The sequence below is a fragment of the Bos indicus genome, chromosome 2 (genome assembly GCF_029378745.1).
Source record: "Bos indicus isolate NIAB-ARS_2022 breed Sahiwal x Tharparkar chromosome 2, NIAB-ARS_B.indTharparkar_mat_pri_1.0, whole genome shotgun sequence".
NCBI lineage: Eukaryota > Metazoa > Chordata > Mammalia > Artiodactyla > Bovidae > Bos > Bos indicus.
This window is the reverse complement of record NC_091761.1, coordinates 61,801,125-61,817,264: the sequence shown is the minus strand read 5'-3', so window position 1 is coordinate 61,817,264 and position 16,140 is coordinate 61,801,125. Positions and strand designations below refer to the sequence as shown.

General features: G+C 35.9%; 1 protein-coding gene across 5 annotated transcripts in view; it reads right to left on the bottom strand.

Annotated features, from left to right (window-relative positions):
- ZRANB3 (zinc finger RANBP2-type containing 3) overlaps positions 1 to 16,140 on the bottom strand; it is a 305,162-nt gene that overhangs the window by 263,632 nt on the left and 25,390 nt on the right. For 3 of the 5 annotated variants that reach the window (XM_070768553.1, XM_070768566.1, XM_070768548.1), the window contains exon 2: positions 10,190 to 10,357. In XM_070768553.1, the coding sequence (XP_070624654.1) occupies positions 10,190 to 10,350 (161 nt within the window). In that variant the 5' untranslated portion in view covers positions 10,351 to 10,357. Of the gene's footprint in view, positions 1 to 10,189; positions 10,358 to 16,140 lie in introns of those variants that run through there. The other 2 variants (XM_070768569.1, XM_070768561.1) reach the window with 2 other exon arrangements.

The following is a 16,140-nucleotide window of genomic DNA, read 5'->3' as shown; positions in this document are numbered from 1 at the left end:
TCACTGCAGATGGTGACTGCAGCCATGAAATTAAAAGGCGCTTGTTCCTTGGAAGAAAAGCCATAACCAACCTATGCTATGCTAAGTCACTTCAGTCATGTCCGACTCTGTGCGACCCCATAGACGCCAGCCCACCAGGCTCCCCCATCCCTGGGATTCTCCAGGCAAGAACACTGGAGTGGGCTGTCATTTCCTTCTCCAATGCATGAAAGTGAAAAGTGAAAGTGAAGTCTCTCAGTTGTGTCCGACTCTTAGCGACCCCATGGATTGCAGCCTACCAGGCTCCTCTGTCCATGGGATTTTCCAAGCAAGAGTACTGGAGTGGGGTGCCATTGCCTTCTCCTACAGCATATTAAAAAGCAGAGACATTACTTTGTCAACAAAGGTCCATCTAGTCAAAGCAATGGTTTTTCCAGTAGTCATGTATGGATGTGAGAGTTGGACTATAAAGAGAGCTGAGTGCAGGAGAATTGACGCTTTTGAATTGTGGTGTTGGAGAAAACTCTTGAGAGTCCCTTCAACTGCAAGGAGATCAAACCAGTCCATCTTAAAGGAAATCAGTCCTGAATATTCACTTGAAGGACTGATGCTGAAGCTCAAACTCCAATACTTTGGCCACCTGATGTGAAGAACTGACCCATTGGAAAAGACCCTGATCCTGGAAAAGACAGAAGGCAGGAGGAGAAGCAGATGACAGAGAATGAGATGGTTGGATGGCATTACCAACTCGATGGACACGAGTTTGAGCAAGCTCTGGGAGTTGGCAATGGACAGGGAAGCCTGGCATGCTGCAGTCCATGGGATGGCAAAGACCTGGACATGACTGAGTGACTGAACTGAAAAATAATAACCAGATAAAATACTATATTTTATTATAAAATGTAGAGCTGGCCTGAAGAAAAGTAAAAAAACTTTACAATGACCAGAAACAAGAGAGAAAGTCAAACTCAGAGTAACAAGTTAGTGATAAGGCTACAGGCCACATTGAAGGAGCCTGCAGACACCACCAACAGGGAACCTGAAGACTTAATAGTCAAGCAGAGCAATAGATATATACACAGTGAACAGTGGAAGTGAGGATCCTAAACAAAACGTGAGCCTAAGAAAGCTACAACATAAGTGAAAATGGGGAAGGGGTGACAATAGAGACAGAGTTATAAGCAAAAGGAAACCAGTTGGGAAGTAAGTAGATTTATACATGTTTGGTCAATTGCTTTGCCACAAGGGCACAAAGGTAATTTATGGAAAAGAATATATAGAGACTTTTCTACAAACGGTGCTGAATAACTGGATATCAGAGTGAAAGAAATCTGAACCTAGAACTCTCATCTCACCCCAGATAAAAAAATTAATTTGAGGTGAAAAATATATCAAAACACAAAAGCAAAAACTATAAAGCTTTCAGTACAAAACACAGGAGACCATATCTGTGATCTTGGGGTAAGAAAAGACTTATTGCTGACAACATAAAAAGCACTACAATAAACCTATTGTATAGCACAGGGAACTCTGCTTTTTTAATATGTAATATATCTATCCACTCTTTTTAGATTCTTTTCCCATATAGGTGGTCATTACAGTGTATTGAGTGGAGTACCCTGTGCTATAGGTAGATTTATTGTAGTGCTTTTTACGTTTTCAGCAGTAAGTCTTTTCTTGCCCCACAGATATGATCTCCTATGGTGGCTCAGATGGTAAAGAATCTGCCTGCAATGAAGGAAACTGGGTTTGACCCATGGGTTGTGAACCCCTAGAGAAAGGAATGGCTACACACTCCAGTCATCTTGCCTGAAAAATTCCATGGACAGAGGAACCTGGTGGGCTACAATCCATGAGGTTGCAAAGAGTCAGACACAACCAAGCAACTCACACACACACACAGACACACACGCATATAATGGAATCACTTTGCCGTACAGCAGAAACACAACACTGTAAATCAATCAACTATATTCCAATAAAAATTAATTTTAAAAAACCACTACAGTATAAGAACTGGATAAATTGGATTTTATCAAAATTAAAAACTTCTATTTATCAAGGGATATTTGGAAGGAAATTAAAAGGCATGGGTAGAGGACTTCCCTGGAGGTCCAGTGATTAAGACCATGCTTCCACTGCAGGGGGCGTGCCTTTGATCCCTGGTTGGGGAACTAAGATTCCACATGCTGTGCAGCACAGCCAACAAGTAAAATAAAAGGCAAGGTACAGACTAGGAGAAAAGACTCATAACTCACATATCTGACAAAGGTCATTTATGCAGAATATGAAAAGAACTCCTTCAAATCAGTGATAAAAGTAAAACACAGGTAAAGCATTAGTATAAGATTTATCTATCTCATGTAGAGAGATAGACAGCAAATAAGCACAGGGAAAGATGTCAACATCATTAGCCATTAGGAAGACACAAATTAAAATACAATGAGCTTCTTCTTGAAGATCTATTAATTGTGAGTAGCTAAAATGATATAAGCTGACAACATCAAATGTTAGCAAAGACTTCAAGCATAAAGAACTCTCATATATTGCTGATGGGTTGGGAAAAAAGTTGGGCAGTTTGGCAGTTTTCTTACAAAGTTAAACAGACACCAACCCTAAAACCAAGCAAGAGAATTGAATGCATGTCCAAAAAGGGACTTGTAGCAATGTTAATACCTACCATCTTTATTATGACTCCTAAATTAGAAGCAACACACATGTCCATCATTAAGTTAATAAATACGTAACACTCATAGATCAAAAGAATGTATATGAATCTCAAAAACATGTTGAACAAGAGAAGTCAGATACATATAAACTGTATTCCACTCAAAACAAGTTCCAAAAGACAGAAACGTAAGCTATGGTACTGACAGGGATTAGAACCCATTCAATGTATATAGTATTCCATGGTCCCATTTTGAGGAGGGATGAATAGAGCAGAGACAGAGAGAAAGAAGTTGTTGGGCAGAGGGAGGGCTCTTCTTTAGTGCCAAATGCCAGTCGATAAATCAACATTTTAACAACTATATGGCAAAATTTATTTTGAGCAACGATTATCTATGGATATTAAATCCAAGAGGAAAAAATGAATAAGAAATATATTTGTATGTCTTAACATTTCTTGTTAGCTGTTTGCTAAATAGGCAACAACTGAGAGAGGGGAAAATAATAACAATATATAGAGAAACTACAGCACTGACTAGCAATCAAAATTAATACTACCAGTGAGGGGTTGACAGATACAGTGTGTCTACAGAAGCAATATCCTGACAAGGACAGGGCCTTGATCTCACATACTAATCCAGACAGGACTAATCTAAATCCTGTCATGAGAAAATATTAAAAGAAATTGAGACATTCTATAAAATAAACAGCCCTATATTCTTAAAAGGGGGCTTCCCGGGTAGCACTGCTGCTGCTGCTGCTAAGTCGCTTCAGTCATGTCCGACTCTGTGCGACCCCATAGACGACAGGCCACCAGGCTCCCCCGTCTCTGGGATTCTCCAGGCAAGAACACTGGAGTGGGTTGCCATTTCCTTCTCCAATGCATGAAAGTGAAAGTGAAGTCGCTCAGTCATGTCCAAATCCTAGCGACCCCATGGACTGCAGCCTACCAGGCTCCTCCATCCATGGGATTTTCCAGGCAAGAGTACTCGAGTGGGGTGTCATTGCCTTCTCCCGGGTAGCACTAGTGGTAAAGAATCCACCTGTCAATGCAGGAGATGTAACAGATGCCGGTTCGATCCTTGGGTCAGGAAGATCCCCTGGAGGAGGGGATGGCAACCCACTCCAGTATTCTTGCCTGGAGAATCCCATGGACAGAAGAGCCTGGCAGGCCAGTCTACACTGTCACACAAAGTCAGACACGACTGAAGCAACTTAGCACGCATATTCTTAAACAAAACAAAACACTAGTGTCATGAAAGGCTGTGGAAATGTCCTACATTAAAGGAAAGAGATCATTAAATGCAAAAATTGATCTGGGACTGGATCTTGTGCTAAAAGAAAAACAATGCCATAAGGATATTACTAGAACCAGTGACAACTGATGTGTAGATTAAGGACTTCCCCAAATGGCTTAGCAGGTAAAGAATCTGCCTGCAGTGCAGTGGACACAGGAAATGCAGGTTCAATCACCGGGTCAGGAAGATCCCCTGGAGGAGGGTATGGCAACTCACTCCAGTATTCTTGCCTGATAAATCTAATGGACAGAGGAGCCTGGAGGGCTACAGTCCAAAGGGTTGCAAAGAGTTAGACATGACTGAATGACTAAGCACGCACACATGCATGCACACTTCCCCATGTAGATTAAAGAATTATATAGAACTTAAATTTCTTGAATTTGATAAATGTACTGTGGCTATGTTAGAGAATATCTGTGCACTTAAAAAATACATACTACACTGAAATATTCCATGTTAAAGGATCATGATATATGCAACCTACTTTCAAGTGATTCAGAAAAAAAAATAAATAAATAAACCCATGTATGTAGAGAGAGAAAGGGAAAGGGAGAGAGAAGTAAAAAAGTAAAACTTAAGTGCAAAATGTTTATAATTAAACTAGGTAAAAGGTATATGAAAGTTATTTCTATACTTTTCAGAATAACTTTTCTATAAATTAAAATTACTTCAAAATAAAATGTTAAAAAAAATTAAAAGAGAGCATCAAGTAACTATAAAAAAAGTACATTCTGGTAACAGAAATCAGATCACTGGTTGTCTAACTCAGGGGGAAGGTGTTGACTAAAAAGCAACCTATTCTGGAAAATGGAAGTATTTTATGTGCTGACTGACATGTCTGAAAAGAGAGGTATACATACATACGTATATATACGTATGTATATATATATACATACATAGCATATATACACAGCAGAATCCACTGAACTGTATATTTAAAACCTGTGCATTTTATTAAATTTAATTATACCTAAATAATTTTAAAAGCCATTAAGGAGACGTAAGGCTTGGCATGGGGAGAAAATCAATGATCAAAACTTATAATCATCAGCCTACCTAAAAATGAATTAGATGCTGCCCATGTGACCTGGAAAATGCTAAACCAAATATTTAACTTTGTCAATTCTCCCTAAAAGAATTTACCCACTATTTAGGTTTCTTAAAATTTCCAGAAATTAAGATTACCTGATTATTTAAAAATTTTTTCAACTAGCAAATAAGCTATCACAAACAACAATAACAACGAAAGGCAAAATGAGCCTCCAAAGGACTTCAGATAATGTAAGTCTGTTCTAGATATTTACAGAAATAAGAGATGGAATTAAAACATGGCAAGAAAAGGGATAGCAACAACATACCAGGCAGACAGAAATTGGATATACTATCTGACATTAGGAACAGAAAACAAAATGCTCCTATTCTTCAATTTCAAGAAAGGAAAGGACTGACTGTTCTTTGACATTAGTCAGCTAATCTCTAAAAACTATACTCTGAAATTCAGCAAGTTCTTAAATAATCCTGCTTTTTAAAAGCCTACAGACTTCCCCCAAACCAGATACAATACCAACTTTTCGCTTTGTTTAGAGAACCAGTCTAAGAAGCAAAAGAAGTCTAAGAAGTCTAAGTCTTCCTTGCTTAGCAAGTAATAAATTCAGCTTCCTTGTTTTAGACATACTGCATGGGTTTTGGTTGCCGGTACTTTCAGTGATGTCTCTTCCTTAAGAGAAATCAATAGATTAACTTAACAGTGAAACATAACAAAAGTTAACAAAACTATGGCTAAACAAAAATATCCAACTGAAGCAGAGAAATTTAAGGTAAGAAAATACAAAAAATGCAATAAGAGATATGTGAGACACTGAGAAAAGGTCCAGTGGATATAACTGGAGGCATGGAGAAGGAAATGGCAACCCACTCCAGTTTTCTTGGCTGGAAAATCCCATGGACAGAGGACCCTGGTAGGCTACAGTCCATGGGGTTACAAAGAGTGGGACACAACTGAGCGACTTCACTTTCACTTTTCACTTTCAAGGAGTATTAAGAAGGAGCAAAAATAGTAGTTGAAGAGATAATAACTGAGAATTATGCAGAGCTAATGAATGACATCAGTCCACAGATTAAGAAGCATAAATGCAAAGAAAACCACACATAGGCACATCATAGTCAAATTTTGGAGAGCTGAGCAAAGAAAAAACAAGAACAGCAAGGGGAGGAGAAAGACAACTTATAACAGCACCAAAAATATTAAACACCTAGGGGGAAAAGATAATTTATAGCAGCACCAAAAATATTAAATACCTAGGAATAAATTTAATGATATATGTGAAAAATTATATACTGAAAACTATAAAATTTTATCAAGGGACTTCCCTGACAGTCCAGTGGTTAGGACGCCATGCTCTCACGGTCATGAAGTTTGACCCCTCACCCGGAAACTAAAATCCCAGAAGCCGTGCATAGTGTAGCCAATAAACAATAACACAACAATGAACAAAAGAACTCAAAATACTTTATTGAAACAGAAATTAAATAAGGGGAAGATGATATAATAATTGAGGTGAAAGTAAAGAGATGGAAGAATAATTCACATTCATGGATTAAAATACTCTCTATTGTAAAGATATCAAATCTCTGCAAACTGACCTATATATGCAAAACAATCCTATTCATGATCCTAGCAACTTTTTTGTGAAAACTGAATAATGAGTTGTAGAATTTAAGGGCAATGCAGAAAGTCAACAATAGAAAAAGCAATTTTGAAAAAAAGAACAGGGTTGAAAAACTTATACTAAAATATCTATTATAAAGTTATAGTAATTAAGAAGTATGGTACTGTCACGAAGATTGGCAATCGTTCAAACAGAAAAAAGAATCTACACCTACACAGTCCCATATGGTAGCCACTAAACATATGTAGCTATTTAAATAAATTAAAATTAGTTAAAATAAAAAATTCAGTCCTTTTGAGCACTTGCCATATTTCAACATCTCAGCAGCCAGCTATTAAATTGAATAGTACATATACTAACATTTCCATCATGGCAGAAAGTTCTATTCAACAGCACTTATAATAGAGAGATACACATAGAATTACTTGATTTATAACAAATGTGACACTCTAGTGCAGTGGGGGAAAGCTGGTCTTTTTAATAAATTGTGATAGTGCAATTTTATGTTCATATATAAAAAATTAAATAAATAAATGACCTATTAATCCACCATCACCTCTACCTTACACCTAGGGTCCCCAACCTCTGGGATTTAATGCCTATATGATCTGATGTGGAGTTGATGTAATAATAATAGAAATAAAGTGCACAACAAATGCAGGGCTCTTGAATCATCCCCAAATCATTCCCTCCCCCTACCACCATGTTCTGTGGAAAAACTGTCCTCCATGACACTGGTCCCTGGTGCCAAAAAAGGTTGGGGCCACTGCCTTACACCATATATAAAAATCAATTCCAAGTAGACTGCAGGGAATTCCCTGGCAGTCCAGTGATTGGGGCTCCGAGCTTTCATTGCCCAGGGCCTGGCTTCAATCCCTGGTCCAGGGATTGAAGCTCCCGCAAGTCAAGCAGCCAAGCAAACCAACAAAAAAAACAAGTAGATTGTCATTCTAAATGTAAAAACGTAAGACAAAGAAGTTTTTAGACGAAAACACAGGAAAGTATCTTCACAACCTTATAGTAGACAAAGATTTCTTAAATAGGACACAAACAGTGTCAGCCATAAAACACAATACCAGTAAAGAATATTTAACAGGAAATTAAATTTGAGAATGTCTGCTTATCAAGGCATCATTAAGAGAGTGTAAAGGCAAGCCATAGCCTGAGAAAAATCATTTGCAACACAGATACCTGACAAAAGACTCATCCAGAATATAATCTGATAAGTCTCTACAAAACGGTAAGAAAAAGGCAGGCAGATAACCCAGTAGAAAAATGGATAAGACACGAACAAGCACTTAACAGAAGAGGATAGCCAAACGGCTAATAAGCATTATGAAAAGCTGTCAAGCTTCGTTTACCATCAGAAAAATGTACATGAAAATTCAGTGGATATCACTATATTCCTACAAGAACCTAAAATGAAATTACAGGTAAGCAAAACGAGGTATTGGTGGTACAAATGGAACTCTTACACACTGGGGACACAAGTATAAATCGGTAAAACCACTTTGAAAAATGTATGGTCAAGTTATGGGTTGAACTGTAACCCCAAAATTCATATGTTGAAGTCTTAGCACCCAGTCCCCCAAAATGTGAACTGATTTGGAAACAGAGTCACTGCCTATGTAATCCGGTCATTTAAGGTGGGCCTGAATCCAATTACAACTGATGTCTTTATAAGATGGGAAATTTTTGACACAAATAGAAGGAAGATGATGTGAAAAGACATTGGAAGAAGACAGCCAACACAAAGCCAAGAAGAGAGACCTGAACAGATCTTCCTCTCACAGTTCTGAGAAGCAATCAACTCTGCCAACATCTTGATTTTGGAATTCTAGACTCAAGAACTGTGAAAATAGTAAGTTTCAGTTGTTTAACCATCCCCCAACCCCAGTCAATACTTCATTTTGATAGTACTGACAGATTAACACAGGTGGCATCTACTTAGTGGAATATATGCATATTTATAACCCAATGATTCCTCTTCTTGGTATATGCACAATAAAAATGTGTATATATTTTTACCAATAGTCTAAGAATGTTCACAGCACTGTTATCTTTAAAAGCCTCAAACTAGAAACAACCCAAGTGCTCATCAACAGTACAATGAATAAATAAATTATGGTATATTTACCCAATGGAATTTTATATAGCAATGGGAATGAACCAATTACAACTACATGCAACAATACTGAAGGATCTTGCATTGATGGTGAATGAGAAAAGTCAGACACAAAAGAGTACAAATTGATGATTCAGTCCAGTTCAGTTGCTCAGTCATGTCCGACTCTGCAACCTCATTGACTGCGGCACTCCAGGCCTCCCCGTCCATAGCCAACCCCCGGAGTTTACCCAAACTTATGTCCATTGGATGATTACAATAATACAGTTGAACATGTAAAAGTAATGTGTGGCATAATAAGTCAGGATGGTGATTACATTTGGAAAGGAGGCAGCCAGTAGGGATTGTGAGAGGGCAAAAGGAAGGTTTCTGGGATGCGGGTAATGTTCTACTTTGTGATTTTGGTGAATGGGTATCTTCAAGTTGTATGTTTATGATCTGCACATGCTTTTCCATATACTTTATTCATCATTTAAAAAGTTCTTTAAAAACTGAATATGTGAGTAAATAGATTAGAACAGTTCAGTCATATATATGAGAGATTTTTAAAAACAACCATAATGTAACACAGATAATGAGACATTAATGGAAGCATAGGACAAAGAGAAAAGGTCAAGTATAAGTCTAACTGGAGTAGCAGAAGATACTGAAGAGAATGAGTAAGAATTGATATTTGAAGACTGAAAATTTCCCAGAATCAACATGACACAAATCCCACATTAAAAATGTAAAATACCAACCAGGATAAATAAAAAGCAAATCATATAGAATAAATTATAGTGCAACTGTAGTACTCCAAAGACAAAGAGAAAAATAAAATCAGATACAGATAAAAGACAGATGATTTATTAAGGCATGAAAAACACATCCATTTCTGTTTTTTGGACTTTTTTCTCATGTAAAAGTCAAAAAGAGTAATATGATGAACACACTATAATACCACTCAAATGTTCACAGTGTTAATATTTTGGCTGACCCCTCAGAGTTTCTCTAAACAAATACACGCCTTTCCTTTTTGGGAAAATGTAGAAGATAGGCTTTAGATAGCAGGATTCTTTATCCCCAAATTCTTTATCATGCATTTCCCAGGAACAAAAACATTATTCTGTTCAACTATAACACTATCACTATCTATAATTTGATAACATCACTCTAATAGAGTCCAGTTGAAGTTTTCCCAGTTAACCCAAAAATGTCCTCTAAAGCTTTTGTTTCTACTTATTCAGGATCTAGCTATTATTTCATGATCCAGTAAAAAAAAAAAAAAAAAAAAAATCAAATCAATGGGAAGACAGACTGTGTATACACAAAAAATTTTTTTCATTGTTGTTTAGTCGCTCAGTCACATCTGACTCTTCGCTACTGAACAACAATGAAAAAATTATACACACACACACATAAACACACATGACAGATTTATCATTTTACCATGTCTTGAAAAAAGTACTTACCTGCCATCTCTTCTCAGGGCAAAAGTGATGCCATCTTTCTGGAAAGGAAGTAGCTTTGCTCTTAGTTTGTCAGGCAAAAAATCCAGCTGTTTATAAGATTCACTTGTCGAACAAGAAATTTGAGGTGTAAGAGACTTTTTTATGTTATGACCTCTGGACATGATGATCCTAAAAACAAAACAAAACAAAAATCACAAGGGAAGGGGTGAAGGAAATAGATATTACTAAGTGTATTAGAAAATTAAAGATAAATAATAATAGTAAAGTACTTATTAGTAGTCTTGATATACCAGATATAAACTGGTTAAATCATGTTCTCAGAATAAGCAATTAAGAAAATACAAAGCACTGAATCCAAAAGCAATTACTTGTTCCACTGTCTAGGGACCAGCATTTTCTATTTCATTTATACTTCTATTAATAGTTGAGCCATAATGTAGCAATAACCCCTGTTATAAGCAATAAATGTATTACTGAAAAGTTATAAATCAACTAGAAATATATAATGAGATATATTATTTTTAAAATAAGGAATGAATTTGTTACAGAAATATGAAATTCCTTTTATAGTTGATCCTTTTGTAGATACTCATCTTCACATTATACCAGATTTTCTAAGAATGAAGTCAAATTCAATTTTATCATTTATTTATTTATTTATTTGGGCCTACCATGTGGCTTGTGGCATCTTGTTTCCCTGATGGATGGAACTTGGGCTCTCAGCGGTCAAAGTGGAGAGTTGTAACCACTGGACCCCCAGGGAATTTCCTAAATTGCACTTTAAAAATGGTAAGATACAAAGACACTAACTCCAAATTTATAATTATTAAATTAGCTCAATATTTTTAAATGAGATTTATTTTTAATATTAAAATGAATTCTTTAACCACTTGAATCCACAGTATAAACACAGCCTGATTAGCACCTTTCTCACCAGTGGGTTTCCACAGATATAGTTTTAATTTTCTAACATAAAAATTTCATATATCTTCAAATTCTTAGAACTCTGCAAGAAAAAAATCCTATTAAATCACTGAACTATAAAGCTTCTTTAATATGACACTTTGTATTTAGATTGCAACTTTCATCTATTTATAACCTCATTTCATTTTAAAAACAAATTTGCTTTAATTATCAATTACTTGCAGACTTTTAAACTTTAGCCTCCCACTCCCCTAAAAAAGTAATTAATCTCTGTGTATAATGTTTAAGAATATCAAAAATTTGACATATATTATTAACAAATAGGTACAACATGCCACAATCTAGAGAAGCAAGGATCACACCCCCACAGAGCTTACATTCTTGAGGGGTAGACTGAAATTAAACAAATAAACAAGGAGATTAATTACAGTATATAGTACCAGTATTCGGAGAAGGCAATGGCACCCCACTCCAGTCCTCTTGCCTGGAAAATCCCATGGGTGGAGGAGCCTGGTAGGCTGCAGTCCATGGGGTTGCTAAGAGTCAGACACGACTGATCGACTTCACTTTCACTTTTCACTTTCATGCATTGGAGAAGGCAATGGCAACCCACTCCAGTGTTCTTGCCTGGAGAATCCCAGGACGGGGGAGCCTGGTGGGCTGCTGTCTTTGGGGTCGCACAGAGTCGGACACAACTGAATCGACTTAGCAGCAGCAGCAGTACCAGTATTATGAAGGACCTTAAGAGGGTAATAGCTACTTTAGGCAAGCTGACTGGGAAAGTCCACTCTTAGGTGATGCTTGCTCTACAGTTTAAAGGATGTGAAAGAACCAGTCAGGTTCAGAGTTGATAGAAGAGCACTCCAGGTGAACAGAATGAGTGAAACGACCCTAATTTGAGAAAGGGTTTAGTGATTTCTAGAAACAGAAAGCAGGCCAATGAGGTTAAACCAAGGGACAGAATGGCATGAGATGAAGCTATGGAGATAAGCAAATGTCAAATCACAGAAGGCTGTCATAAAGACTTTGGATTCCACTTTAAGAATGAAGGTAAGTCGATGGAGATGTGTTGCCAAATATACTATTAAGCAGATAAAGCTATTTAAATGTAATTAAAATAAAAAATTAAATTCTTCAGCTCCATCCACCATGTTTCAATTCTCAACAGCCACATATGGCTAGTGGCTATCATACTGAATGGTTCACATACACAGAACACTTATTCTTCACTGAAAGTTGTATTGGATAGCAATCACTGGAAAGTTTTAAGCAGGGCAGGAACACAATCTGACTTATAGTGCAAAAACTACCAGATGAGGATAAAGCTGTCAATAGAAAGGCAGGGAGAAATGTTCTTATTGGACTTGGCCAGTCCACAAAGCCCATACTGCCTGAATTTAGAGGTGATTTATAACTCAGACCTGTTCTCAGAAGCAACACTGAGTCAGTATCCCCAGTACCTTGTCAGCAATAATAACAAAACTCTGAATAAAGAATAGAAAAATGGCTCAAAAGGAGGGAAAGCATGAAGCTCTTTATCATGCTGCAAAGCACATGGCAAAAATCATCTTAACAATGGAACTATGGAGATTTAGGAAATCTCTTAGAGGTAAAGCTAATAGGACTTGCTGATGGAGTACATGGGGAGAATGAGGGAAATGTGAAATCAAGATGTATGTTTAGTGTAATGGAGTTAGGCTGCACAAGTTACTTAAAAGGCTAACGAACAAATAGATTGGGAAGAAAAAAAAAATCAACAGATCTTTTAGGAATATATACAGTTAGAGATGATCACAAGATATGAAGTGGATATGTCAAACAGACTTGAAAATATATCAATCTGGAACTCTAGGGAGAGAACAAGGGTAGATACATACTGGGAGTCAACTTGGGATAGTAAACCTGTATCATTTTTTGCAGCCACCCAATATCTGGGACCCCTGCTATATTTAGAAATTTCCTTACATTACATATATGAGTGGGAGTCAGATATCACCTTCCAAAAATAAAGCTGGAAATTACAGATTCTTGCTCTCCCAACTTGCCTTACACTTATAGATTTTGCTAATCAGATATACCCATTTCAGTCTTTAACCTAGAAAGTAAAAATTCAAAAACATTGGAATTAAGTGAAATTTACTCTGGTAAGGGCAGTAGCAGCATAAAGAGTCATGTCCACTTTCCAGAAGGAATAGAGGCTTAGAAACCTTTAGGGTAAGTGGCACAAGGGATACCATGTTTTAGTGATGGACACTGGCAAGAAGCTAAGAAAAATACACAAAAATCATTTTACTACCTATTATCTTTGCTTTTTAATATTGTAAAAAAAATTTAACAAATACTCCACACACAAAAAAAATCCACTATGTTGAGGTCACATTGCAACTTTTATGAGGACTGAATCAGGCACTGTTATTAGTAAAAATAAACAATGAAACTAAAATAATCTTAATAAAAAACTGTTCTAATAGAGTAACAAGAGAAAAAATAATTATTCAATATGAAGATGGAAGAACTCTGAAACAGTACAGCAATGTTTAGAAAAAATTAAACTAAAATTATGAGTTGGCTCACTGATAATTCAAATAGGTACCTGAATGCATAAGGAACTTAAAAATGTAGCAGTACAATCTAATTAATAGAAAAGGAATGTTTACTTAATACTCAAAAACACTTTTCGAAAGCCCTTTCCCATTTATACTATCTTTCTAAAAGAAGTACTAATACTTCTTGGTTGTAAAACTTACTATGAAGCCACATAATGAAGTCAGTGTAGTACTAGCATAATGATAGACAGAACAATGGATTAGAATTCAGAGTCCATAATTAAACACTTAAGAGTCAACTGATTTTTGACAAGGGTATCAGAATAATTCAAGAGAAAATGAATAATCTTTTCAAGAAATAGTGCTGGGACAACCAGATGTTCATATTCACATATAAAAGTGAAACCAGACCCCTAACTCACACCATACACAATATAAGTAAAAATGATCAAGGGCTAAAACTAAAAAACTGTTAAAAGAAAGCATAAGAATAAATCTTGGTGACCGTGAGTTATGCAATGGTTTCTTAGATACAATGCCAAAAATAAAAGCAAAGAAGAATAGATAAAATAGATTTCACCAAAATTTAAAACTTTGGTGTTGCAAATAATACCATCCAAAAAGTGAGGGCAATCCACAAAAAGGGAGAAACGATCTGCAAACTATATCTAACAAGGGACTTAAATCTAGAATATACAAAGAACAATTATAACTCAATGAAAAAAAAAAAGACAACACAATTTTTAAACGGGCAAAAGATCTGAATAGACATTTCTCCAAAGAAGATACACAAATGGCCAATAAGCACACAGAACAACATTCAACATCATGAATATTAAGAAAATGGCAAATTAGGACCACAGCAAAACATCACTTTATACTTATTAGGATGGCTAATGTAAAAAAGATAGATGACAAGAAGTTTGGCAAAGTGTGGAGAAAATTAGAACCCTCAAACACTGATTGTAGAAATGTATACAAGTGTAATCATTGTGAAAATCAATATAGCAGTTCATCAAATGTGAAACATAATTGCTATCAAACCTGCAAATTCTACCTCTAGGTATACACCCAAGATAAATGAAAATATACATCTACATAAAAATTCACATACAAACTTTCATAGCAGCATTATTCATGATAGTTAAAAAATAAAAACCTAAATGTTTATCAACTGATGAACTGATAAAGAAAATATAGTATATCCATGCAATGGAATATTATTTGACAGTAAAAAATGAATAAAATATTAATACATGCTACAACATGGGATGAATCTTGAAAACATGCTAAGTGACAAAAGCCAGTCACAAAGAACCACATACTGTGTGATTCCATTTTTACGAAAAATCTAGAAGAAGCAAATCCATAGAGACAGAAAGTAAATGAGTGGTTACCTAGGGCAGGAGTCAGGGGAGTGTGAGGAGGGTAGGAATACAGGGTAGCAGAATAAAGAGCAACATCAAATGATTACTGGGTTTCTTTTTAGAGTGAAGAAAATATTAAAAAATTAGATCATGATAATGGTCCTACAACTCTGAATATATCAAAACCCACAGAACTGTAAAATGAATGAATTTTGATTTTATTTTTGGGTGAATTTTATCTCAATTAGGCTGCTTTTTAAAAAAAACAGCATTGTAAAAACCTCAATCAATGTAATTTTCAAGAATAAAAAAATAAAGAAGAAAATTTATATGGTAATCTTAATGGTACAGGGAGAGAAGCATTTGATAAAATTAAAGATCTGTTCAGAGGAAAAGCTCCCTGACACAGGAAAAACAGAAGAAGACACTTCATATGATGAAAAGATTTTACCAAAAACCTTCAGTGAACATCTTAAGGTAAAATATTGACAGCTTTCCTTGCAAGGTCAGAAAAGTCACAAAAATGCTTACTATCTCAAGTTTTATTTAACAATGGAAATCAATTGAATAAGGCAAAAGAGGAGAAAAAAAATTGTTAATTCACACATGACATAGGATTATGCACAGAGAATAAAAATAATCTACTAGGAAATTTATAAGCAAATTTAGTAAAGTAGATGAATAGATGACCAATATACAGAATCCCTTATGTTTCTCTTCATAGGTAAAAATGAGAAAATAAAATGTTAAAATTGATACCATTCTTAAAAACATCAAGAAATTCAAAGATCAGAAATAAATCTAAAAAAGGATGCACAGACCTGTGTATGGAAACTATAAAAGATTTCTTTAAAAGAATGTGTAAAACAAAGAACTGATAACCCTGTTACTAGATTGGAACTGATAAGAGTATCAACAAACTCTTCAGATGATGCTTATGCCACTGAAACAACACAAACAGTGAAAATTGGCCCTGGGGCTTCCCTGGTGGCTCAGAGGATAAAGCATCTGCCTGCAATGCAGGAGACCAGGGTTCGATCCCTGGGTTGGAAAGATCCCCTGGAGAAGGAAATGGCAACCCACTCCAGTATTCTTGCCTGGAGAATCCCATGGA